This window comes from Cylas formicarius, unplaced genomic scaffold (genome assembly GCF_029955315.1).
Source record: "Cylas formicarius isolate icCylForm1 unplaced genomic scaffold, icCylForm1.1 PGA_scaffold_6__28_contigs__length_40554024, whole genome shotgun sequence".
NCBI lineage: Eukaryota > Metazoa > Arthropoda > Insecta > Coleoptera > Brentidae > Cylas > Cylas formicarius.
Genome location: NW_026844347.1, coordinates 39631071 through 39658966, shown reverse-complemented (window position 1 = coordinate 39658966; position 27896 = coordinate 39631071). Strand labels below are relative to the sequence as shown.

The following is a 27896-nucleotide window of genomic DNA, read 5'->3' as shown; positions in this document are numbered from 1 at the left end:
AATAAGCAGCATTTTCGTCATATTTTACTTTTTTACTTCAGAAAAGGTAAAAATGCTGTCCAAGCGAGAAAAAAATTGACGGATGTGTATGGAGAAGGCGTGTTAACAGTACGCCAGTGCCAGAACTGGTTTGCAAAATTTCGATCCGGCAATTTTGATGTCGAAGATGCACCACGGTCTGGAAGGCCGGTCGAAGCTGACAAAGATGCGATAAAGGCATTAGTTGATGCAAATCGGCGAATAACCACACGAGAGATCGGTGAGAGATTAAATTTGTCGAATTCGACTGTTTATGGCCATTTGAAAAGCATGGGCTTAACCTCGAAGCTCGATGTGTGGGTGCCCCATGTCCTTACGGAGCGAAATTTGTGTCGTCGCGTTGACGAGTGTGATTCGCTCCTCAAACGTCAAGACAATGATTCATTTTTGAAGCGGATTATTACTGGGGACGAAAAATGGGTTGTATACAACAATGTTAAACGCAAGAGGTCATGGAGCAGAAAAGATGAACCGGCTCAAAGCGTGTCAAAAGCCAACATTCAGCAAAAAAAGGTGATGCTCTCCGTTTGGTGGGATGTCGAAGGAATCGTTTTTTTTGAGCTTTTGCCGGACAATACAACGATTAATTCAGAAGTCTATTGTCATGAACTGGACAAATTGAATGATTCACTTAAAGAGAAGAGGCCCGAATTAATCAACAGGAAGGGTGTAGTGTTCCACCAGGATAATGCGAGACCTCACACAAGTTTGGTCACTCGCCAAAAACTTTTACAGCTTCAATGGGACGTACCGCAACATCCACCATATTCTCCAGATCTGGCGCCTTCCGACTACTATTTGTTCCGGTCCCCGCAAAATTTTTTGGATGGCAAAACCTTTACCTCAAATGAAGATGTCAAAAACCACCTGAACCAGTTTTTTGCCAGCAAGGACCAAAACTTTTATGAGAGGGGAATTATGTTACTGCCAGAAAGATGGCAAAAGGTGTTGGACCAGAATGGCCAATATATAATTTAATAAAATATTTATTCATTATACGAAAACTGTCTTTCATGTTCCCCAAAAAAAACGAAATGACTTTCCGAACAACCCAATATTTTTCGCAGGTTTTTCCCACACTTGTGAGAAACAGTTGTTAAAAGTTTCTGCAATTTGAAAATCGTTTTTAGTTGTCGCGTGCTCTTCAGATTTTATTTTTATTATTTTGTTTGTTCTATTTTTCTTATTTATTGTATTTACTGTAAGTGCTTTAGCGTTTACTCCGTTTTGTGTTATTTTTTTGTTGATAATCATTACTGTATACATTGTCATGAAATTTTCCCAAAAGTTCGTTTTTTTTTTGGATTATTTGTTGTACTTGACTTTCTAAATAAATATTGTGTTCCAATTTGGATTTATTTATATGTGTTTTTATCATATTCGTATGTAACTGGATAAAACTGGTGAGCGAGTTATTATTATATAAGTCATTTACTGCTGAATAATACTGTCCATTTTGGTTTTTCTAAAAAAGTGATCCAAACGTATCTTCGTTTCTGGCTTTACCAAATAATAGGACTCCAACAAAACAGTTTATTTCTACATTTTTGTTTTCGTTGTTGGTTGTAGTTCTCCTTGACGAATTTGATTTTTCGTGACTATCTCGCCGTTGAAAAATCCAAATAAACGGCGGCCTGGGGGCCGGGAGACTCGAATATAGCGAAACGTCATCCGCCATTGTGTTACGGGGGCTCGAATCGTTTGTCAACGGTTTAATGGTTTGTAAATTTAAGCGTTTCGTTTCAGCCCCGCTCCGGGATCGTCCGACCCGGAGTATAATCGTTTTCTTCCGAGTGCCCGGAGCAATTGTTCGGGGACAGGGGCGGCGCTTCTGGGGGGAAAAAATAACTTTTGTATAACTAACTTAGAGAGAGCTGTAGAGGGGTGTTCGAGGCTGAAGGTGTTTTTACGGTATATGCTTTATATATTTATGAAGAACTTTAAATGTTAATTACCCTATTCACCGTTTATTACATGTGCCTGAGATTGTATACTAAATTACCAAATGCGGTAAAAAAAATTGCAAATCTAAAAATCTTTAAATACACAATAAAAAGATATTGATAGAGTTAGAATCTGACTCTATAGAAGATTTTTTCTGTAATATTTAAATAATTGTTAAATTAATACGATGTAATTGAAATTTTGTGACGCCGATTTCATTTGTGTTTGGGATATTATTTTTAGGTAATGCATTTATGGCATAATCTGAAATAAAGTTGATTATAAAAATTATAATTTTAAAATCTGACATAGGGCCCCACATAATTATATAAATAATTCCTTTCTCTTTCGGGTCAGTAACTGCGTATAAATAGTAACAAAAAAAGTATACAAAAAAAAAACATAAAAACAAACTAACAGTTCCATTACATTTTCCGGAAATTTTTGATTCTTTGCTGATAATTCTGGCCTTCAATAGAGAACCATTAGATCCGATGCTAAAAGGAGACAGTGCAAAACATAGTAATAATAAATTTTCCTACCGGGTGTTTTGATAACACAACAGAAAGCAACGGTTCGGTTTACCCATGTATAACTAGGCATTGGAGACGACCCGGAGTGTAGGTGGTGCATGGAAGGGGAGGAGACCCCGTATCATCTGCTCACCGAGTGCAATGCCTTGACATGGGCAAGATTGGGAGTCTTCGGAACGGCCCTGATCGATCCGGACTCAGTGCACGGTATTGGGCTAAAGGAGTTGCTGACCTTCTACAGGAGGGGCGGCATTCTGGACGCCCTCTAGAGCGGCCTGGGGGCACAACGGGCCCATCTGGTGGCCTAAGTGCTTGGACGCCCGCGAGGGCGCCCCCCTTTAATACCAATACCAATACCAATACCCATGTATAACACAGCCTAGTCGAAAATTTTAATTTATAATAATTTATATAAGATTATATATTTAAAATTTTAAAGTATTTTTTTTTCTAGCAATATGTGTTGCCCCAACAACAAGCAAGAAAAAAAAAATTAAAATATCTTTGGCACCTTTTATGAAACTAGATTTTCAAACAGGCACATAACTAAAAAATATTTTTCAAATTTTAATTAGTAGACTGTAAAAATAATATTCATTGGGCTCCATCCAATGACCAATTCTATTCACTATTTATATATCAAGTCATTAACGCAGTTCTAAAATAAAATAAAAAAACAAAAAGTAGGATTAGTAGTTTTTTTTGCAAGTGGCGTATAAAACAAAAGACTATCAATTTTTTTTAAAGGGACATCCTGTAATATGTTGAATAAAAAGTAAAAAAAAATAAAAAACATCGAAAGAAATATAGAAACCGACTGGAAGCACACAAAAGTGTGACGTCGCGTTGCGACCGACGTAATTGAAAAAAGGATAACGGAATTGCGTCCAAATGAGAGGGACGTCCACATCCGAATCCAAATACTAAAATCGGAGCGGATTTTATATTTTCGGTCAGAGGCACGAAAACGATTAAAAGCTCAAATATAATCCACGAAGGGGGGGGGGGGGGTTACGGGGGGTAGCGGCGCTATACGCACGTGAACTGTTTACGTTTCATTAAAATATAAGCGGAAAATAGTCCCGCCACACGTATTCAATTATCATCACAAACAAATGAATAGCGAGTGATCCAGGGTGCAGGGGGTGGGGGGATTTTTATTGTTCGGCGATGATCGGTCTACGAGAAGGGTGGGGGGACGACGACGTACGTCGAGAGGGAGGAGACTTATTGGCCGGGCAATTATCCTATTAAAATGGCGCGGCAATCAAAATAATGGAGATAATTCGATGTGAAAAGAGGAGAGTAAAAAAAATAATAGGAAATACCAACGTTTTCGAGTGAAACCTTTCAGTTTTGGTTAGTTGTTGTTAGTTGGCAGAGCTGTAGAGTACATTTTTGATGGTTTTACGGCGTACCAAGAAATGAGAGGGTATTAAGTGGGAAGAAATTATAACAATGCAATAAAAATATTTAAAAAAAAGAACCAATGGAAAAATTAAAAAATAAATAAAATATAATTTGCCACGAGCAAATATTCAAGTAAACCGTATTTAGTTCGAATTTACGATTGAATGTCTTCATCATCAGGGCCTATATTGAAACTGCGACTACCAGAAAATAATCCTTGGTATACGTTGGTGGTGGTACCGTTATATCAAGTGTTTTCTCAGCATTTTTTTATTATATTTCTGTGTGTGTTATACAACTGATCCAATTTTACCTAGAGGCTTCCTTCCAAACAGATACTACTGCAGTATCATCGTGCCATACCTTACGTTTAATATGTCTATTGAAAAATACTTTGCACTGATGCCCCGTCACTTCTGTGGCATTAAATATACCATGGTAAGGACACAATTTATCATACTAGGCATACGAGGTTCAGTTTTAAATTGGTTCAGATCTTATTTGTATAACAGAACCCAAAAAGTTATATTTAAAAATAGTGCGTCTGATACTGTCGATAAAATGTATGGAGTGCCGCAAGGAACTGAACGATAGCAAAATCGAATTATTCGCGGAAAAATTGAGTACTGTTAATATAGAAAACACAAAAATTGAAATAAATAATGAGATGTACACGAAAATAAAATTAAGTAAAGTCTATTCATAGATATAAGAAATGACTAACTGATACGAATTAAGGAAAGACCCGGGCAAGAATGAAATATGACCGAACAGGTCCGTACTTTGCTTAGAATTTAATTATTTGGAGTTTTGTTAGGAAAGATACTAAACAATATTTATGTATTTATGTTTAAATCTAAAATAAAATTACGAATTATTTTTTATTACCTACTCAAATTACTTAAAATTATTCACATAATATATCAGTATCACTATCGCTATCATCGCCTGTTCTAATTAATATTTGTTCTATATTATTTGCAATATGGATATACGACTGTTCTGCCTTTTCTATATGTTTAACAGAATTTGCCCAATTTTGTGGAGAGATGTTAAAAACTTCGGTTTATATAAGTTTGAGAACATTGGAGTTAACACGGAGAAAAACATTGTTGCGACGAATGGCCGATTTCAGTTTTTACCAAACATGTTCAATGGGATTAAATATACAGTGGTAAGGTGGAAGCCTTAAAACTGTATGCCCTAGATTGTTTGCATAATTATCATACACGTATTCCTTTTGTAGGCTCATGCTTTGTAGAACCTCAATTAATTGCTTTTTGGTATAATCTTCGTGAAAATAAATGTCGTTATTATACATGTAGTTTTGGATTGTTGCTTGCGTGTCACACGAGGAAGGGGTTTTAGTCAACTGTCTACTGTGATAACTTGCATTGTCCATTACAATGACGCTATTAGGAGGAATGTTTGGAACTAGTTTGTTTTCAAACCAACTTTCAAATAAATCAGTGGTGGCGTCTTCATGGTAATCCAGAGAAGAATCTTTCATATTTTTCGCAGACAGAGAAAGTCCATTTGGAATCCAACCATATTTAGAACCAGCATGCAAAATAGTTATTCTTTTACCTCTTTTTGATGGCGCGTTTGTTTTGCACTTCTCAGTTGAGTCAACCCAACCGTTTTCCGGGGTATTGGTATTAAAGGGGGGCGCCCTCGCGGGCGTCCAAGCACTTAGGCCACCAGATGGGCCCGTTGTGCCCCCAGGCCGCTCTAGAGGGGGTCCACAATGCCGCCCCTCCTATAGAAGGTCAGCAACTCCTTTAGCCCAATACCGTGCACTGAGACCGGATGGATCAGGGCCGTTCCGAAGACTCCCAATCTTACCCATGTCAAGGCAGGGCACTCGGTGAGCAGATGATACGGGGTCTCCTCCCCTTCCATGCACCACCTACACTCCGGGTCGTCTCCAATGCCTAGCAAGCAAAGATGCCTCCTAAGCCTGCAATGTCCTGTGTAGGCCCCGGTTAGTGCTCTACACTCCCTTCTGGTCGGTCTAAGCAGCTCCCTGGTCCGAGGAAGGGCGGGCCCATCCATCATAAGCCTCGCCTGCCTCATTCCCGGAGCGGGGTATCATAAGTGTCGAACCAGGTTTCATCCAAGAAAATAATTGGCCTTTGTGGTTCTCTGTAAATCCTAATTTTTTCTAGATATTCCAGTGGCCATTTCCGAATTCTAAGATTCCATTAAAACTTGCCTTTTGTCAATTTTTTTAAATCTAAAATCCATATGTTGTATACACTTCCATAAGGTAGTTCTGCCACATTTCATCTTTTTCAAGCCTAATAATTAAGATATCTAATGTAGGCATGCTTTGTTCATGCATTTTGTAAAACTTTGTAAACAATTGTTTTTGTATGTAGCATCCCGAGCTAATAAAGAAATATTTTTATTATTATTTTCCGGGTAATCAATGCGCTTACTGCCCAGACAATTGATCGTTTGTTCTTTCCTTGTCAACGCAATTGGTACACTTTGACTAAGTATAGAATGATATCGTGCATTATATATAATAATTGAAGATGGAGTTTCGAATTTCCCACCACCACTGTAGTTATCCGGTAAAAGCAGATAAAATAGTGAAGCACCTCCTCTCTTGGTTTTATGACCGACTATGCCATCGCAAATCGAACCGACTATAGCACAAAAAATATTGGATTTTTAGATACGGACTTTTTTGCCATTTTCAAACATCGAATTTGTGTTGACTAACCAAAACTAACCAAAACTAACCAAATTACAAAATCTTTGTTGGCCTGTGAGATTATTCATTTTTTTCTGGCAAATTGGAATTGAATTGATAATTTAATGCGTTTAAAGTCGTTGTAAATTTTCAGAATTTATACGCTAAAGAAAAAAAATATATATAAAAATATCACCGCCTAACAAATTATCAAGAAATTTTAAAATAAAAAAAAAACATTTTCGAAAATTAAATTCTTCTGCTGCTTGAGCTATACTTATACAAATGGGTCTTATTATTTCATTCATTTGCAAATCGCGAAATGGTTAGGTATCTCTTTGAAAAGCCGCCAACGGGTGGTATTTTATTGGTGTTTTTATGTGAATTAAACTAATTAATTTGATTGGGTGAGGGCAATTAAATATCGAATTCTATACGCGCAATTTCACTTAATTTACATCTCACGTTTGTATAATGATAATATGTTATAAGTACTCGCGTGACGACGAATATTATACAGGACGTTTCAAAATTTTTGCTTTCAAAAATTTACTAAAATCAAAGAACAAATAGGAAACCATCCCAACATTCTTGAATAATAATTAAAAATTCGATTTCCTAAAAACAATCGAAATTGAAATTCTATATTGAAAAAAGTTTCATTTTAAATACTCGATCAAAAAAAATTATTACATTATCAAAAAATCCCAAAATATAAAAGTAGACAAAAAACAATTTTTTCGATAAATACTGAGATCCTGCATTTCGAAAACATTTAATAAAAAAAATACGGGCATTTTTGCAAAATATTATCTTTGATATATTATTATTATTATTATTATTATTATTATTAAATATTATTATTAAATATTAGCTTTGAATAAAACAAAGTTAGTTCCTCACACAGGGATATTTTTATAACCTCAGACAGTGGTCCTATTTAGCGGAGTAAAATTCTTCGGCATAAACTTGGATTTTAACCTATCTTCACATCATCAAACCAGTTGCTAACAAAATTAATACATACTCTTTCATGCCGAAAAAGAGAAAATTTTTAAATAGGGTGGCTATCCTTTTATCCTCCACACTATCTTATGCATCATCTTATCATCAGAACAGTAAATACCTTTTCGTGTAGAGACCTCTTCCGGGATCCAAAGAAATTTACTGTGATTTAAAAATTTACAGCACTTTTTAACAGCTGGTAAAGTCCGCACCTAGTAAACTGCAAACACTCACTAAAACAAAATTATATGGAGTAAAACAATATACTCCTTGGAGGAGTTTCTTCACAATAACTGGCAAAACAGGTGAATGAATTTTATGTTTTATATTATCCCTTATTACTATTTATAATTTTTCTTTTGATATGTGGTCAGGGAGTTGATAACTGATGAATCTAAGATTATTGGTAGTTACTAGTTCAATGATAAAACGTATGTTAGGGTGTACCGAGTTTAAGGCCAAGAAAATCTCCACCATGAGGCCAAATAGCAAAAGTATCATTGATAGTTGATATTTTTCTTCGGATCTAAACTGCTGGCATCTCAAATGGACGAATCGAAGATGTTGAGAGATTTATCGACAAGTGGTAAATCTGGTTTTGACGTTATATTTCTTTAGAACTTTTCATATGTGGTCAGTACTGTTTGGAATGTAAGGACAGCAGTGGCAAGTGTGGGATTGCGTTCGGCTTCATTGCTATTGGAAGATATTTTGTGAGTGACTCGGGCTGAGATAGTTTCAACAAGAGAGGTGTGCTAGGTTTTTTGTAAACACAATAACCCAATGTTAGGTCTGATTTTCTATTGATAATTGACCACCATAGCGTTTCCTTAATCTGCTTTTTGGATTAGGCTTTGCAATTGGAATTTCTTTGAAAAATTTCGTCCTATTTCGTTAGCTGTTCGCCAATGCTTTCTGGCCGATAAACATAACGTATATATAAAAAATATTATACAAGGTGTTCCGTTCAACTTTTCGTCCGGGAGCGTGGATAATTACCTGGGTTTCGGTAAGCGACAGAGACTGCGCCAGTTGTTTTCGTTCGGCACCCACCACGTAGTGGTTCTTCTCGAAGGCGTGTTCCAGCTTCAACAACTGCGAAGGGCTGAAAGCCGTCCTTATCCTCTTTGGCTTGCGGAACGGCTGGAGGAGAAACCCGGGTATGTCGGGACCTGGAAACAAAACGATGTCGGTTGACCAACGGCGTTGATACTATACATGGTGAGTCAGCCATAGAGTAGGTAAAGTTCATTATCTATTTGGTAAATAAATGTAGTAAATTTATCATTTTGTGAAGGAAATTTTCCTTCAAACCAAACAATTCGAAAAACGTAATAAAACAAATATCATTACAAGAGTTTGACAACATTATATCTTCTCTATTGATAAGAAATCACATCAGTCACAAAGCCAGTCTGCCATATTATTAACCTAATGTTTACAACTGGTAAGCGCTTTAATAAAACCCATTTTTAAAAAAGGAGAAAAAAATATTCTGGAGATGATTTTCACAAAACTTCTGGATTCCTCCTGAGTCGGTTTTTGCTTAGTCGAAATTGCTGACGTTTCGCCAATCATCCTGTTGGCTTCATCAGAGCTTGACCGAGACTGTGTGTTGGTGGAAAACTTTCTAAAGAACGTATAACAGTGTTAGTAGCGGCCAATATGAGTGGGAGAGAAAAAAGAAAGCTAGTCGTGATATATATATATATATATATATATATATATATATATATATATATATATATATATATATATATATATATATATATATATATATATATATATATATATATATATATATATATACAGGGTTTTTCACTTAAAACTCCGCACGCCAATAAGTCCAAAACGAAAAGAAATATTTAATTTATGTAAAAAGTAGTCAAAGTGTGGGGTCAAGTAGATATTTCCTAAAGTTTAAAAAATTCGACGCCGGCAAAGAGCTGGGCGTCGCGACGCGTCGAAAAATTATTCGATTGCAGAGACTTTGGAAATACGCGCATACAAAAGTACATATTATTTAAAAACTTTTTTGTTATTTACTCAAACTTATTTACTTTACCCGTTTCTAAGTTATACCGATTTAAAGTAAACATTTCTTGATTAATAAAAAATGTGATTAACGCTTATTTTTACAAGTATGCCATGAATGTTAGTTACTATGGCAACCATTGTTATCGCAGTTGTTTTAAGTGCAATTACAAACGTAAGTTGTTATTGCTGTATCAAAAAATTGTCACATTTTGTCACAAGAAATATCCAAATTTGTTCGGTTTAAAAAAAACTAAGAAATATTATGTGAAAATGGTGCAATTTAGCAATGAGGAAAAAGTAGACATGGTACTGGTGTTTGGAGAATGCAGACGCAATTGTAGAGAAGCAAAAAGAGTTTACGCACGGCGTTATCCGCATAGAATAGTCCCCGATGCAAAAACCTTTTCAAGTTTATGTAAAAACTTAAGAGAATATGGCAGCTTCATAAAACCTAAAAGAGATAGAAACAGGACGGCTACAAATGATGAAAATACTGCTGCTGTAATTCAGCAGGTCGATAATAACCCCAAGATATCCCTATCAGAGATAAAACAAAATACCTGTGTTACCATAAGTTCTTCGTGGAGAATTCTACATAGAAACTCTTTTCACCCGTACAAAAGTAAACTAGTTCATAAACTAGAACCAGGCGATTATGCTAGAAGAATGTATTTCTTAACGACATTGTCCGATTTGTATAGCCAAGATGCAAATTTTCTCTCGAAAATTTTATGGAGCGACGAAAGTCGATTTCAAAATAATGGAATCGTTAATAGACACAACTGTCGTTTTTGGTCCGAAAACCGTCCTCGTTGGATTACAGAAAGAGGTAACCAACGAATTTTTAGTATCAATGTTTGGTGCGGCATATTAAATGGATTCCTTATTGGACCTTACTTTTACGAAGGAACTTTAAATGCAGATCGCTATTTAAGATTTCTTCAAACTACACTTCCGGAACTATTAGAAGAAGTGCCTCTTGACACTAGAATGAATATGTGGCTACAGCAGGATGGAGCGCCTGCACATAACGCCCAAATAGTAACGAGGTATTTGAACCGAGAATATCCCAATAGATGGTTTGGTACTAACGGACCGGTAAGGTGGCCGGCGAGGTCCCCGGACATTACACCACCAGATTATTTTCTTTGGGGCTACCTAAAAAACGTTATCTATGAAGAACCTATCGAAGATATGGCCGATCTCATTAACAAAATTAGTGCAGCGTGTGCCGCTATCACAAGAAGGACTCTCCTACAAGTGACCCAAGCTCATCTGTTAAAAGTTTTTGATAGTTGTGTTCGAGCAGATGGACATAATTTTGAACAAAATTTTTGAAATGTCTTATGTAGTTAATTGCAATAATAATTTTGGTTATTAACTTGTAGGTATTTTATTGTTTTTTCATTTATTAATCATGTTATCAGAACTAAATCGATAAAAAATAATAAATAAAATCATACTAAAATAGTTGAAATCTATTGTTTGTAATTGCACTTAAAACAACTGCGATAACAATGGTTGCCATAGTAACTAACATTCATGGCATACTTGTAAAAATAAGCGTTAATCACATTTTTTATTAATCAAGAAATGTTTACTTTAAATCGGTATAACTTAGAAACGGGTAAAGTAAATAAGTTTGAGTAAATAACAAAAAAGTTTTTAAATAATATGTACTTTTGTATGCGCGTATTTCCAAAGTCTCTGCAATCGAATAATTTTTCGACGCGTCGCGACGCCCAGCTCTTTGCAGGCGTCGAATTTTTTAAACTTTAGAAAATATCTACCTGACCCCACACTTTGACTACTTTTTACATAAATTAAATATTTCTTTTCGTTTTGGACTTATTGGCGTGCGGAGTTTTAAGTGAAAAACCCTATATATATATATATATATATATATATATATATATATATATATATATATATATATATATATATATATATATATATATATATATATATATATATATATATATATATATATATATATATATATATATATATATATATATATATATATATATATATATATATATGGACTGGTAGCCAGTTTTTTTGGGTCCACCACTGTCCGATTCCCATGGCGACGCGTATAATAATATTTTGGATACCCGATACCCGCATAAAAATTAAATTGGCCTCGGTCGAATGGCCGGACGCTTAATAGATCACCTTATTAGTTTATTAGCGTCGATTATTAACGTTTTTCGTGTTCGGAGAGGCGTACAATTTGAAGACTTTAAAATATTTTCGGTCAAATTCTTGGGAACGCCGTCCGTGAATAATAAATATCCCGTGGCCAGGGCCGTAATCAGGACCAGATGTGCAACGACGAGCTTTCTCGCTGTGCTTTTCAACGAAACATCTTGAGCAAACTTTGATTTTTATTTAATAAAATGAAAAATCGTAGATTTCTTTTAAATCATATATTTTTTTTTATTTTAATTGACTTTTTTTAATTTCATAAGAATATACATTTTTCCCGTTTTTTTTTTGTAGCAATCACAATAGTCTATGCAAGAAGTGCGGTAAACGGCATTTGACTCAGGAATTTATTTGGCACGGCGGAGCACAGCGCAGCGTAACGGAGCGCAGCGTAACGGAGCGCAGCGGTGCGGGTGTTTAATAAACGAATGACTTAAAAAGTTTACCGAACATCCGAAAACATCCGATTGCTCCCGTGCTGTAAAATCGCGGAAATGTCCGAAGTGGCTCGGATCCGTGAGAAACGAAACTGACGTGGTAAAGTGACGCTTCGCGAACGCTCGATCGACAAACGGCAACGGCAATTCCTGCTGCTAATTCGAGCACTTATTAAGACCTGGTTATACGCCGCCTTTTAGATGACATCTGAGGAGGAAAAGGCAAAACTTTTTCTTCTCAAACGTCAACAATGAGCCAGTTATATGTGCAACAATAACAACTGAAGATGAATGAGCGTTTCTTTGCGAAACCATTGATACTTCGGGAAAACCTCATACTTGACAATATTTGACTGAAGTAGCTTCTTGAGACAGATCACGCAGCATGAGAAAAACTTCTCGGAGGAAAAGAACTAATGGCCGCTATGCACATATTTTGAATTTACTATAAGAAGACTCGCAATTTGTTAAGTATATTCGAGATAATTATCCTGCTAGGGCGAGATTTAGTCGTCCCAATCGCGTTGTGTCAAATATTGGGCTTAAACATGCAGCACAAGATATAGAGAAAAAACGCTACTATCTTAGATGCTGCAGATCAGTGGAAATGTTCACAATATATGCTCGAGAATGTTGTAGAATTTACCTTTATCAAAAAAAAAAAAATCAGGATCGACATAAGCAGGCACTCACGCCATATCATTCAAAAACAAAAATTTGAGTTAAAACCCGAAGAAAAGAATCTGGCTTTAGAAACAATTAATAATTTATATGGAAACACTGGATTTTTGTCAATAGTAATAAATATCAATATGTTTTCGGATGAAATAATAAAAAAAGTAAATGGAATACAGTGGTGGACATCACAGAAGGATGAGCCAGAAATTGCGAAACAGCTACCGATAACAAAACTGTTAATTTTTATCCTGTTATCTTTCTATACCGTTCTCTACGTAAAATTATTGTATTTAAGGCGAATATTAAAAGTTGGATAATGTATTATTTTTTTGTTATAAGTTCAGTTGCGGACATCTGTCATTCGAAACCATGTTCATGCCCCTTCATAGCTCCGTCCCCCTCGAACCATATATAAACAGGTACAGTTCAGCTCTGAAGATTTTAAAATGGTATTACGGTAGCCTGTAGTATATGTTTGTTACTTAGAAAACTCAAAAATAGAATACAATTGGGTTCTCAATCTCCAAGAACCAATTTGGTTTCGATATCTCAAAAACCATTTCGGAAACGAAAATTTTACTTGGACTTAACACTTTGCTGACTTATCGTCCTATATATATGCTTAGCCAATTAACTAATAATAATAAGAAAAATGTTTGAAACTGCATTTTATTTAAAATTTTATACTTTTTGATACAATTTAAAACCCACCTTACTTTTTGACACACCTCGTAAGTATTTCCAAATTATAGCCTCGCGAATTAGAAAAGAAAAGCAGATGAGATCGATAGGCAAGTTTTGGCAGCTATGGTCTGCTCATAGATATAAGAAAGTGACCAATTGCTTTTGAATGGGATTATCCAAGGGTGGTCATTAACATACAATCCAACAAGATTATTACCTAAAATTTCCGAATTTAAATTCAGGTAAAATTGTGGTCCGTAATAGAAAATAATGTTATACTTACCTGTGTTTAATATTCTTTGGTTTGGTATACTACTTAGTTTAAGTTGATTAGTAATCATTCTCATTTTGTGTGCAATACAGCGTGTGTTGAATCGTGTGCGAATTATGCAAAATATGTGCCAGTTTAGTGTATCTCAGGAGATGCTGGTAATGGATGAAACCTGGTTCGACACTTATGAACTCCGGAAAAGGGTTGGGTTGACTCAACTGACAAGTGCAAAACAAACGCGCCATCAAAAAGCTGGCTCCAAAGATGGTTGGATTCCAAATGGACTTATTAAAGATTCTTCTCTGGATTACCATGAAGACACCACCGCTGATTTATTTGAAAATTGGTTTAAAAACAAACTAGTTCCAAACATTCCTCCTAACAGCGTCATTGAAATGGACAATGCAAATTATCACAGTAGACAGTTGACTAAAACCCCTTCCTCATGTGACACAAAAGCAACAATCCAAAACTACACGTATAATAACGACATTTATTTTCACGAAGATTACACCAAAAAGCTATTAACTGAGGTTCTACAAAGCTTGAACCTACAGAAGGAATACGTCTGTTATAATTATGCAAAAAATCTAGGGCATAGAGTTTTAAGGCTTCCACCTTACCGCTGTTAAATTAATCCCATTGGCGCCAAACATGCCAACTGAAATCTGCCATTCGTCGTAACAATGTTTTTCCCCGTGTTAACTCCAATGTCCCCAAACTTATGGAAACCGAAGTTTTTAACATCCCTCCACAAAGTTGGGCAACTTCTGTTAAACATATAGAAAAAGCAGAATAATCGTATATCCATATTGCAAATAATATAGAACAAATAATAATTAGAACAGGCGATCATAGCGGCAGAGATACTGATATATTATGTGAATAATTTTAAGTATTTTAAGTAGGTAATAAAAATAATTTGTGATTTTCTTTTAGATTTAAACATAAATACATACATCAATAAATAAATATTGTTTAGTATCTTTCCTAACAAAACCCCAAAGAATTAAAATCTAACCAAAGTACGGACCTGTTCGGTCATATTTCATTCCTACAGCTTGCCCGGGTCTTTGCTTAATTCGTATCAGTTAGTCACTTTCTTATATCTATGAACAGACTATACATTTTGTAGTATCTGTTGTTGTTAAGCAACGCACCGCAATATTGCTATGCCTACAAGAATTGTACAATAATCATTAAAAAAAAAAAGCACGAATAAGTTTAAAAAAAAAGACATTTAACTAATAATAAGAACAAGAAAAACGCCCTGTATATCAAAACCTATCGCGCGCGTTACGGTCCTGTTTATTCGGCCGCGCGCGGAGACTAACAACGCCGTGTTTGTGTGTTGGCAATTTCACAAGTCAATTAAGAACGGATTGCGTGCGAGAGCGCCATTAAGGCCAGGCCATAACCGCAACTTCTAGTCATCGTTCGACCTCAGCGTGCAATCGTTGCTAAGAACAGTAGAGGGGAGGGGATAAGTGTTCATTATGCGCGAAACGGACTTGGCGAGTTAAGCTCGGACCCGTCGGTGCCTTATTATTATTTTATTAACTGCAAATTGAAGTTTAGTACTCCTTAAAAATTGCAACTTGCGCTCGGGAGGCGTAGGTAGGTATACACGCGTACAGGACGTGTCAACGATCCAGTAAAGTTCCTTATGTTGTTATGAGAAAATAGTAAATTCAACTGTTAGGATCCCAATTTAAAACGTACGTTTTTTTTTTTAAATAGACACGCCGTTATTTTTGAAAGTGGATCGCTCATTGAACTGAGGTGGCTTTTACTTGATGAAAATCCATTTATCCAAAAAATAAGAACTAAACGTTCAGATTTTCACGACATTATATATTATGACATGACAATTGTTTCGGCAACACCGTGTCTTTATCAAAAATAAAAAATGACCATAAAACGATAAATAATGTTGTTGTGCGAATTTAAGTTTAATAATGGAGAGGTATAGTCTGTTCATAGATATAATAAAGTGACTAACTGATACGAATTAAGGAAAGAACCGGGCAAGCGGTAAGAATGAAATATGGCCGAACAGGTCCGTACTTTGCTTAGAATTTAATTATTTGGGGTTTTGTTAGGAAAGATACTAAACAATATTTATTTATTGATGTATGTATTTATGTTTAAATCTAAAATAAAATTACAAATTATGGTTATTACCTACTCAAATTACTTAAAATTATTCACATAATATATCAGTATCACTATTGCTATCATCGTCTGTTCCAATTATTATTTGTTCTATATTATTTGCCACATGAGGACATTGGAGTTAACACGGGTAAAAACATTGTTACGACGAATGCCAGATTTCACGTGGTGCCAAACATGTTCAATGGGATTAAATATACAGCGGTAAGGTAGAAGCCTTGAAACTGTATGCCCTAAATTTTTTGCATAATTATCACAGACCTTTGCCTTTTGTAGGTTCAAGCTTTGTAGAACCTCAATTAATGGCTTTTTGCTATAATCTTCGTGAAAATAAATGTCGTTATTATGTATGTAGTTTTGGATTGTTGCTTTTGTGTCACATGAGGAAGGGGTTTTAGTCAACTGTCTACTGTGATAACTTGCATTGTCCATTAGGAGGATTTTTTAAAATCCAAAACCCATGCGTTGGATACACTTCCCTAAGGTAGTTCGGCCACGTTTAACACCGCTTTCATCTTTTTCAAGCCTCCTAATTAAGATATCTAATGTAGGTACCCTTTGTTCCTCGTATAACTGGTAAATTTTACTCCATTTTATAGCTTGATCACTTATATAACTGTTTTTGACAGATCCGGCGACATTTGGCGACATCGCATCTTACTCGGTTTTAAAGTAGAAGTTTCAAGCATTTCATCAAGGTATATAACTTATCGAGAGTTTACATGTATTAACGTTTTAAAAAAAGGGGGCAATGGTGGGCCAATCAAAAGAAAAAAAGGAATATATATTAATTACATTAATAATTCTAAATATTAAAAATACATACCTTGAACACCAATATCTATTGTGGCACCACTTGGTTGGACAATTTTTAGCGCAAAACTATATAAATCCAGGTAAAGTCTGTTCATAGATATAAGAAAGTGACTTAATGATACGAATTAAGGAAAGAAATGAAATGTTGCTGAACAGGTCCGTACTTTGCTTAGAATTTAATTATTTGGGGTTTTGTTAGGAAAAATACTAAACAATATTTATTTATTTATGTTTAAATCTAAAAGAAAATTACAAATTATTTTTGCTACCTACTTAAATTACTTAAAATTATTCACATAATATATCAGTATCACTATCGCTATCATCGCCTGTTCTACTTATTATTTGTTTTATATTATTTGCAATATGGATATACGATTGTTCTGCTTTTTCAATATGTTTAACAGAATTTGCCCGACTTTGTGGACGGATGTTAAATCCTTTTGTAGGTTCAAGCTTTGTAGAACCTCAATTAATTGCTTTTTGGTACAGTGTGAAAATAAATGTCCCTGTTATACATGTTGCTTTGGTTAGTTTGGTTAGTTATTCTTTTACCTCTTTTTGATGGCGCGTTTGTTTTACACTTATCAGTTGAGTCAACCCAACCCTTTTCTGGGGTTTTTTAAGTGTCGAACCAGGTTTCCTCCAAGTAAATAATTGGCCTTTGTTGTTCTCTGCAAATCCTCATTTTTTCTAGATATTCCTGTCGCCATTTCCGAATTCAAAAAGATTCCATTAAAGCGTGCCTTTTGTCAATTTTTTAAAATCTAAGACCCATGTGTAGAATACACTTCCATAAGGTAGTTCTGCCACATTTAACACCGCTTTCATCTTTTTCAAGCCTCCTAATTAAGATATCTAATGTAGGTACCCTTTGCTCCTCGTATAACTGGTAAATTTTACTCCATTTTATATCTTGATCACTTTCATCTACACTCGAGAAAATGCCTGGATCGCTTCTTTTTTTCCTCGCTGAAATGGGATTATTCACAATTTTCCATACAGTTGATGTTGGAATTTTCGTCAATGTGGCCGTTGCTTCTAAAGATGCTTGCTTGCTGGCACCACGTTCAATGAGAGTCAATTAAACATTGTTTATAACTTCCTCAGTTTCAATAGAATAGTGTTTTCTACATTTGGGGGGAGCATCACACACACAAAATAAGAATGATTACTAATAAACTTAAACTATGTAGTATATATATTAAACACGGGTAGGTATAAAATTATTTTTTATTACGGACCACAATTTTACCTGAATTTAAATTCCGAAACTTTAGGTAATAATCTTGTTGCATTGTATGTTAATGACCACCCTTGGATAATCCCATTCAAAAGCAATTGGTCACTTTCTTATATCTATGAGCAGACCATAGCTGCCAAAACTTGCCTATCGATCTCATCTGGTTTTCTTTTCTAATTCGCGAGGCTATAATTTGGAAATACTTACGAGGTGTGTCAAAAAGTAAGGTGGGTTTTAAATTGTATCAAAAAGTATAAAATTTTAAATAAAATGCAGTTTCAAACATTATTAGTTAATTGGCTAAGCATATATATATAGGATGATAAGTCAGCAAAGTGTTAAGTCCAAGTAAAATTTTCGTTTCCGAAATGGTTTTTGAGATATCGAAACCAAATTGGTTCTCGGAGATTGAGAACATAATTGCATTCTATTTTTGAGTTTTCTAAGTAACAAACATATACTACAGGCTACCGTAATACTATTTTAAAACTTTCAGAGCTGAACTGTACCTGTTTATATATGGTTCGAGGGGGACGGAGCTATGAACGGGCATGAACATGGTTTCGAATGACAGATGTCCGCAACTAAACTTATAACAAAAAAATAATACATTATCCAACTTTTAATATTCGCCTTAAATACAATAATTTTACGTAGAGAACGGTATAGAAAGATAACAGGATAAAAATTAACAGTTTTATTATCGGTAGCTGTTTCGCGATTTCTGGCTCATCCTTCTGTGATGTCCACCACTGTATTCCATTTACTTTTTTTATTATTTCATCCGAAAACATATTGATATTTATTACTATTGACGAAAATCCAGTGTTTCCATATAAATTATTAATTGTTTCTAAAGCCAGATTCTTTTCTTCGGGTTTTAACTCAAATTTTTGTAATAATTGATCGTTAAGCAATACATTGGAATGTATCATTTTGTTAATCCCCTTGGCTTCAAATAAATTTAATTTTCTACTTTTTGTGGCTGAATGTAAAATATCAGAATTGTAGTTAAAAATGTGTTTTTCTGTGTTTAAGTGTAATATAAATAGAATCTAGACTATTGTTATTAAACGCTCTTTTATGTTCGTTAATGCGTTTCTTGAAGGATCTACTTGTTGGTCCAGTATAAATTTTAGGACAAGATCCGCACATTTCAACCAGATTTTTGAGATTTTGGACATTTCATTTTATTGTTTTTTTAAAAATTTTCCTATTGTGTTGTTAGTTCTGAATGTTTTTAAACTTTTTCACTGGGTTCTCCTATGTATGTAATTGTTTTAAATTATTCGTGTTCTGCATTAGATTTCGGATAAATAGAGTTTACTGTTGTCTGGATTTGTTTTTTATTTATAATTTTATCGATAATGGTCGGATTGTATTATTTATTTTATTTATTTCAATTGTCTGTCCGTTCCAACAAAGCAAGCAAAGACACGTATCTATATCACCATAGAAAACTTTTACTTAAAGGATCTTCTAGTAGGATATTTTTCAAATTATCCATAAAAATCAAACCATAATCAAACCTTCCTTAGAGATATAAATCTGTCCATTAAATTCCAAATAATTTGGTCTAAAGATACTATTAAGCAATCTAATAAATCCTGTTTCACCTGTTTCCATTCATCATCACATTCATAGGTGGAATAACGGGAAATAAGTTTTGCACATCACATCACAACAGTGTTGCGTTATATGGGATTACGCTATTTTGTTGATTTATTCAAAAGAATTTTTTATTGCAAATTTTGGTTTAAAACCTGAGTGGACCTTTAAAATATCTACTAATTTTATTTTTCATTTTTTAGCTGGAGGCTTTACATAAGACACGACTCAATCTAGACCCACTATCACGGCGTACTGCATAGTTCCAGAAAAGAATTATTTTCTCGAAGACCATTTACTCTATTGAAAAAAATTACGGACCAGAAAACGTGGGAGGTTCAGGGCTATAACCTCTACTTTGAATATTTTTCAAATTATATAAAAGTTGTGTGGCAAACAATCTAAAAAACCGTGAAAATTTCCATTTTTGTGGGTCAATTAACAGCTGTAAATGAAGAACCTAAAAAGGGAAGGCAATTTGGTTTAAGCAGTATCGTACAATTTTATGACTTACAGTTCTTGTCAATTATACAGGGTGCGCGAGATGTTTCAATGAAAATATGATTGTAAATCGCTATTACTGGCACATAGTTGCATATTTACCAAAATATACAATAATGTTGAACTTCCGCGGCCGCGGAAGGCACTTCGTACAGATTGGTCCGCAGAAGCACGATAGAAAAACAATGCGTTCTTTTAGGACAAGAAGCTCCGTAGCGGCTTTGCAGATTGCGTAGCGGAATTTTTAGACTTCTATCATACTACACATGTTACTCTACATCGTTGGCTATATAAAAAATGATGATGTTTGAATTTCCCCAAACCATAAATGTCCGTTATCAAACTCTTGACTGGAACCTTCGGCACCGTACTAACACACAATAACGCGATTTACCACAAACCGAAACTCAATTTTTTAAAACATCAAAAAGAAAGTTTTCCTGTAAACAACTCGCAAGAGTTTATTGGTAAAATCAAAGACGTAAGGCGAAATGAACGTGAACTTTTAGTATCTTTTGATGTCTCCTCATTATTTCCAAGCGTTCCGATACCAGAAACTTTGGAATACCTCAGGAAATTACTCGAATATAATAACTACAGTAAAGATATAATGGAAGAGCTAATCACTCTGACAAAGCTATGCATGAGCGGTATTGTGTATAAATGTCCGTATTACCTTACTTACAAAAAAGGCCCATTGCAAAAATCCTTAAAATTAATTAAAAACTAAGAATGATATGTTTTTTTTTTTAATTCTTTAAAATAATTACGTGCCAGTATGTATTAGATGTAGGTATGGCACATATATGTACCAAATTATAGGTATTGTAAATGCAAGATGAAATTTTAAAAAAATGCCCTTTAATTTAAGACTCCCTGTATAATTTTAAAATACCTAGTCGTCGTAGATCGTTAGAAGGAAATTCGAATAAGCAGTTTCTGTAAAAGTTACCGTTATTTTCGGCCAGGATTCTAAAAATATCAAAATATATAGGGTGTTACGTGCAAAAATTAAAAACTAACGTCCTGTATACAGTGTGTCCAAGATAAGGATGCACAGCATGGGGATCTCGGAAACTATAAGAGATACAGTGTCGGTTAAATTAGACAAAAGTTGCGCATTTTGATACCGAACAAGATCCCGTTTTACAAATTTGAAAATTCCAAGCCGTTCCGGAAATATCCGAGAAAAACCGAAATATTGCGATTTCGTTTTTATTATTTTTTAAAGCTATTTGAAAAGATATGAAAAAACGGAAAACACTTTTCCATTGGCACTTTTTAATCTCTCCAAATTGACGTTAACAAATTTTCATTACAGCGTTTCGATTCCATGGAACCACCATCAACTTTGATTTTTCTTATGGGACGGAAAAAAAGTACACACAGTATTAGGTTGTGCTTTTCATTGCGAATTCAACGATGTACGATACAATACGGTTACTTATGTAGGCCATGACAAAATGACATCCAGTCAATTTCAATGACACATTAATGTTATTTGTCTTTGTTATCAGTCGATCATAAGTTTATTCCTTTAGTTATTGTTTTTGTATTTTTATTGTTGTCGTCTTTTTCTAATTTATTTTGTTCTACAATGGAGGGAGGTAATTTTACAAACGAAGAAAAATGTGATATGCTGTCTTGCTACATCTGATGCCAAAGAAATTGTGTGGAAGCCGAGCGTATGTATTCTAACAAATACCCAGAGCGGAGACAACCTGACAAGAGTATTTTTCGGCGTTTGTTATTTAATCTGAAAGAATATGGATCATTTAAGAAGCCTGCATTATCCCGACAAAAACCTTCCAATGAAGAAAACCAATACATTGTTCTACAATCTGTTATCGAAAATCCACAAACTTTTACCAGAGAAATTGAAGACCAGAATGGGGTAGCTAAATCTACAGCTCAGTTTATTTTAAGGAAAAATGAATTTAAGCCTTACAAATTCAGAATATGTCAAGGATTAAAACCGGGTGACGACGAACGACGTAGACATTTTTGTGAGTGGTATACCAGGATGTGTGATGAGAGTTTTAATTTTCCATATAAAGTGATTTGGTCTGATGAAAGTATGGTGACCAATAACGGTATTTATAACGCAATACACACTATTGGTCGCAACAAAATCCACGTGTTAATAGACTATCCAGACATCAAGTTCGCTTTGGGTTTAATATTTGGTGTGGGATTTTTGGTAGCAAGATTATAGGCCCTATTTTCTATAATAATTCCTTAACTTCCGAGCGGTACCTTGACATCTTGAGGCACGATTTAGAAGATGCCTTAGATGATTTACCGCTAGGCGCTGTGCAAGGCTGCTGGTTCCAACAAGATGGTGCCCCAGCCCATAACTCCAGAGAAGTTCGCCAATATTTAACTGAACGGTTTGATGGAAAATACATTGGGACTTACAGTGAAACACCTTGGCCTCCAAGGTCCCCGGACTTAACTCCCTTGGACTTTTTCTTATGGGGCTACATAAAAAATGAGGTATTCAAAGAATGTTTTGACAACGAGGAACAATTACGTCAATCAGTACGAGCAGCGTTTAATAAAATTACTCCTGAAATGTTAAGTCGTGTTTTGGAGTCTACCGTGAGACGGGCGTACTTATGCCTAGAAAATGGAGGTCATTTATTCGAACATTCGTTATAGAATTTGTTTTTCATTAACTTGTTGGATTTAGTTGTTATGTTAAATGAACAGTTAGAGTTAGTAAATAAATAAACACATTAACTCGAACTTGTCAACCATTTTCTTTTGCCTTTCATCGTTCGGATCTCATGGCCTACTACAATAAAATACTAGAAATGTATTAAAAAGCCATTTTTCTGGATAAAAACATAAGTAACCGTATTGTATCGTACATCGTTGAATTCGCAATGAAAAGCACAACCTAATACTGTGTGTACTTTTTTTCCGTCCCATAAGAAAAATCAAAGTTGATGGTGGTTCCATGGAATCGAAACGCTGTAATGAAAATTTCTTAACGTCAATTTGGAGAGATTAAAAAGTGCCAATGGAAAAGTGTTTTCCGTTTTTTCATATCTTTTCAAATAGCTTTAAAAAATAATAAAAACGAAATCGCAATATTTCAGTTTTTCTCGGATATTTCCGGAACGGCTTGGAATTTTCAAATTTGTAAAACGGGATCTTGTTCGGTATCAAAATGCGCAACTTTTGTCTAATTTAACCGACACTGTATCTCTTATAGTTTCCGAGATCCCCATGCTGTGCATCCTTATCTTGGACACACTGTATATAAAAAATAAATAAACTTTTTTTTTTTTCTAAAATCAGTCCCCACCCTCTCTCTATGCCAAAGCATTTGTTTGCGGCGCCTACTTAAAAACGCCACCACGTAGTGAGTTTTATTCCGCAACGTTGCAAATTCGTCCTTTCCGACTAACGAGTTGAGACCGCTTGAAAAAAACTACCTAACGCGGCAATAGCAACGGGACTTGCCCCATTCACGTAACAAGATTATGATTGACTTTGGAATTAATTTGATAATAGGGCCCGACAATGGCCCCCTAATCTAGTTTCACGCCCCTTGCGACACGGTAAAAAAGCGTTTGTTAGCCATTCGCTAGACCGTGAATTTGAAGCTTTAGAAAAAAAAAATCCGTCGACTTGACAGCCATCGGAACATAATGGCGTCGTTTTTTTTCTTTCGGCTCCCCCTGAAACAGCCAGGGCCGGTTTTGGTTTTAACGACCTTCGAACTGGAACTAAAGGTCATCACATTTAATTTAATTCGTTTCCTGTATAAATTAAATTAAAAATTAAACAAAATCAAATTCAAAAATTGAAGGTTTCTGCTACTTCAATAATAATATAATATAATAATACAATCAATCCATCGTATTCAGAGTACGAGGTGTATTCAAAAAGTAAGGTGACGAATTTGCCCCGCCAGCCGACGATTTTCCGAAATCACTTTCGAAAATCGACGGAATCGAATTTTTCGAGAGTATCTGCGCTCGTATACAAATTTTACATCTGGGTAACGGTCAGTCCTACGGGATCGCCGTTAGTACAGAAATGATCACCGTCGAAAAAAAAATTTTTTTTTGTCTGTTTGTCCGTTCTTCGTTCTCGTCTTTTGGTTTTTCCTGAATAACTTTCGAACCGTTTTAGCTACAAAATTGAAATTTGCCTCCCTTTTGATCCTCCATGAGGCACATAAGCTTATAAGAAATGGCCCTGATCCGACGCCGGCATCCATCTTTTTTTCACGATTTTCGACTGTTTTTTGGACTTTGCTATGAAACACGATAAGCGTCCGAAATTTGAAGCAGTCGACTTCATATTTCGCACATGTATGCAGCTTTGCCCCGTGACAGAACCTATTGAAAATGGGCGGCTGGGGGGTCGGGAAGTATTTAAAAAAAAAATCGGGTGTGCAAGGGTCTACAAAAAAGAGCATTTTTCAAAAACTGTTTACGAGACCAAAAAAATTCTTGAACCAGAAGAAGATACGGCTCTATAAACTTTTATTTGTGACAATTTTTCAAGAATATACAGGGTGGGCCGCAAATTCAAAAAAACTGAAAAATGGGTCCCCCTATTGTTGAAAATTGGCATTAATTTCAAATCTGTGTTTTAGATGTCATACGATATAGCCCAGATAGACAGCTTAAACTTTTGTATTTACGGTTTTTAAATATTAAATATTAAAAAACATAATAAGTACTCCAAATTTGCAACTACTGACTTCAGACTTTGGAGAGAACTAGAAGTCTATACGCGTATTAAGACCCTTTAAATTGGGAGAAATAAAATAACGCGAAGTATTTTTTTTTAATTTTTGATTTTTTCTTGTGGTTATTTTAGCATCCAGAAAAATAGCTTTATTTCGAACATTGTTGGAATTATATACAGGGTAAGTCGTTTGTGGGCAAAAAATTCTAAGAGATAGTATAGAAATTTCCGCGTTTGTGGGTGAATTATTGGCGATACATGAAAAGCTTTTAAAGATGCGATAATTTGATGTGAACAGTATCGTAAACTGTGTCGAGAGAGAGTTTAATATTTCGCGTATAGTACAGGGCGGGCAAGATATTTGAAAAAATATAATTTAAAATTGCAATTTCCAGTACAAATTTTGATATTTACCGAAGTGTGCCGTAAATTTGAAGTTCGACGAGAAGTGAAGGACACTTTATACAGGGTGTACTCACAATCAAATTACATCGATTTTGCGAAAGTTCCGTAGTGAAGCGCCTTCTTTTTAAAATAAAAAGCTGATTTTTCGAAAGCAATCTTGTTTCACTGGAACCGAAAGACAAGTGCAGTCCTTTTTATCCTATTAACTCGATCATATTAACCGCATAACGCACAAAATGTTTGCCTTTCATGCTTTTATCGACAGACTACTTTATATAGAAAATTTTGAAAAAGAATTAAATATTATAAAGCTTTTAAGAATGGTTTCGACGCCTCTTTGATAGATAAGATTATAATTAAAAAGCTGTTTCAATACATAGGAGAACCCAGCAAGAAAATTTCAAAACATCTATCTAAATTTGGTAATTATATTGTTTTTAAAACTGGAAACACCATAGGACATTTTCTAAAAAACAATGAAACTGAATTACGAAAAAATCAAAAATGCGGAGTCTACAAGTTGAAACGTGGATCCTGTCCCAAAATTTATATCGGACAAACAGGTAGAACATTTAAGAAGCGCATTAATGAACATAAAAGGGCGTATAAAAATAAAAGTTCGGATTCTAACTATAATGATATACTAAATTTGTTGGAAGCTATGAAAATTAACGAAATGAGATATTAGAATTTATTGCTTAATGACCAATTGGATTTAAATGCGTCTCCGTTGTTAAATTTAAATTTATAACCCCATACGTGTAATTAAAAAATCTATTACTAGCTGTTTTTATATATAGGGGTCGGAATATAGTCATATTTTGTATCTGATAAAGGGAAGGTGTTGCCGAAACAGCTGTCATAAAGTATTAAAAACTGTCAAAATCTCCACAGCAATGATTGAACTGTCTACAAAGCTATGGATTGACAACAATTGGAAGGAATATCTATGACTGTATACGAACTTTAAATTCCCATTTGTTTGTAATGTGATCCTTGTTTGTAATGTGATCCTTGAACCGAAGCCTAAGAGACAAAGATCAATGTATGGTATGTAAGTATGGTATAGGAGTGTCATTAATTTTTATTAACATTTTGTTTTTGACATTACGTACGTGGGAGTCATTTCCAAAAACCCACAACCGCAGTAGATGATCGGAAGCAATTTTATAAAAGTTCGTAATACATTTTTGTTACCAACGACGTGATAGAGCAAAAATATGGTGTTTTTTGGAAAAATCTGCAGCTTTCGAACATCAAAACCACAAACATATTTACATTATGAAATTACCCCGAATTTTACTAATTTTTTTTTCATTTTCACACATTTTTATGAAAATACCAAAACATTTGGTTTTAAACATGTTTTTTTGTTTTATCTTCTTGTTCTCTCGGGTTGCGCCCATCGCTAACTGAGCTGGTCCGCCGTATATGACGACGAACGATGAATCTGATAAGTCTGATTATCCCATCACGTTAACTCGCGGAGGCGATCCAACCTTCGCGTTTTGACATTCACCGTGGCTGACAGTTCAATTTGTTTTCGTTATCTGTCTTAATAACAAACATTTATCTTCTAATATGCGCGCGCGCACGGTTGGTTGCCTACCTACGGTCAAAAATCAACGGGGGAAAAAAAAATCGACGTTTGACAGCGGATTTATGGTGCGCCGATGACGAAATAACTTTTGGTGCACGGAGGTAACTTTAAGGGTGCTTTAAGCTATGTCAATATATTAAAAAAAATAAAACAAAATAAAGTTCTTGTAGATTGTAGTAACAAGAAAAGAAAAAAAATATATATAAAATAGGATACAATTTTACAAAATTTTAACAAATAGGTATAAAATAAACACAGATACATAACTTAAAACGTAAGTTACTCAAGAGGTAATATCCTTAAAAGAAGGCAACCTGCATATTCAAGTGATTTTTTATAACTGCGATGATTCTGTGCGGTCAATTTTAATTGATCTCTATTTCTAGTTATTCATTTACGAGAGCAGCGCCAAAATTTCCCGACCTGAATATGAAAGAAACAAAGTAGAGTAACTTTATGACTGCTCTATGCTCAATTTGCGACATATTTTTCGGACACGTCTTGTTTAAAATGCTGTCAAGGCTTCAATTTTTTTTTCGCAGCCTACTAAGATAAGAAGCCAAAGTTTTATCATGATACTGGAGCCGCATCTATGTCAGGCCGGGAAATTTTGGCGCTAACCTCGAATGTTATGATATAGATATCCACCACTCATATACATAAGGCAGTATCTTCAATAAGTAAATACTAATAAAAGTTTGTAATTTATGTTTGTTAAACATCGGTCTGCAGGATTCTAGATGATTTAAGTCAAAAATTAATGTCATGATTCTGTAAGGGACATCCTTACAGAATCATGGAAGGTCCACAGTATATCGGATACGTATATCGTTATGATGTTTGTTATGACGTGCTAAGGACATCCAGTTATACTAGTTAAGACGTCGT

The 27896-nt window shown here is 34.8% G+C and overlaps 1 protein-coding gene across 2 annotated transcripts in view; it reads right to left on the bottom strand.

Moving 5' to 3' along the window:
• The window catches only part of LOC132703000 (homeotic protein empty spiracles-like), a 95090-nt gene that overhangs the window by 37680 nt on the left and 29514 nt on the right, over positions 1–27896 (bottom strand). For both annotated transcript variants that reach the window (XM_060671988.1, XM_060671987.1), the window contains exon 2: positions 8632–8804. In XM_060671988.1, coding sequence (XP_060527971.1) covers positions 8632–8804 — 173 coding nt within the window. The remainder of the gene's footprint in view (positions 1–8631; positions 8805–27896) is intronic.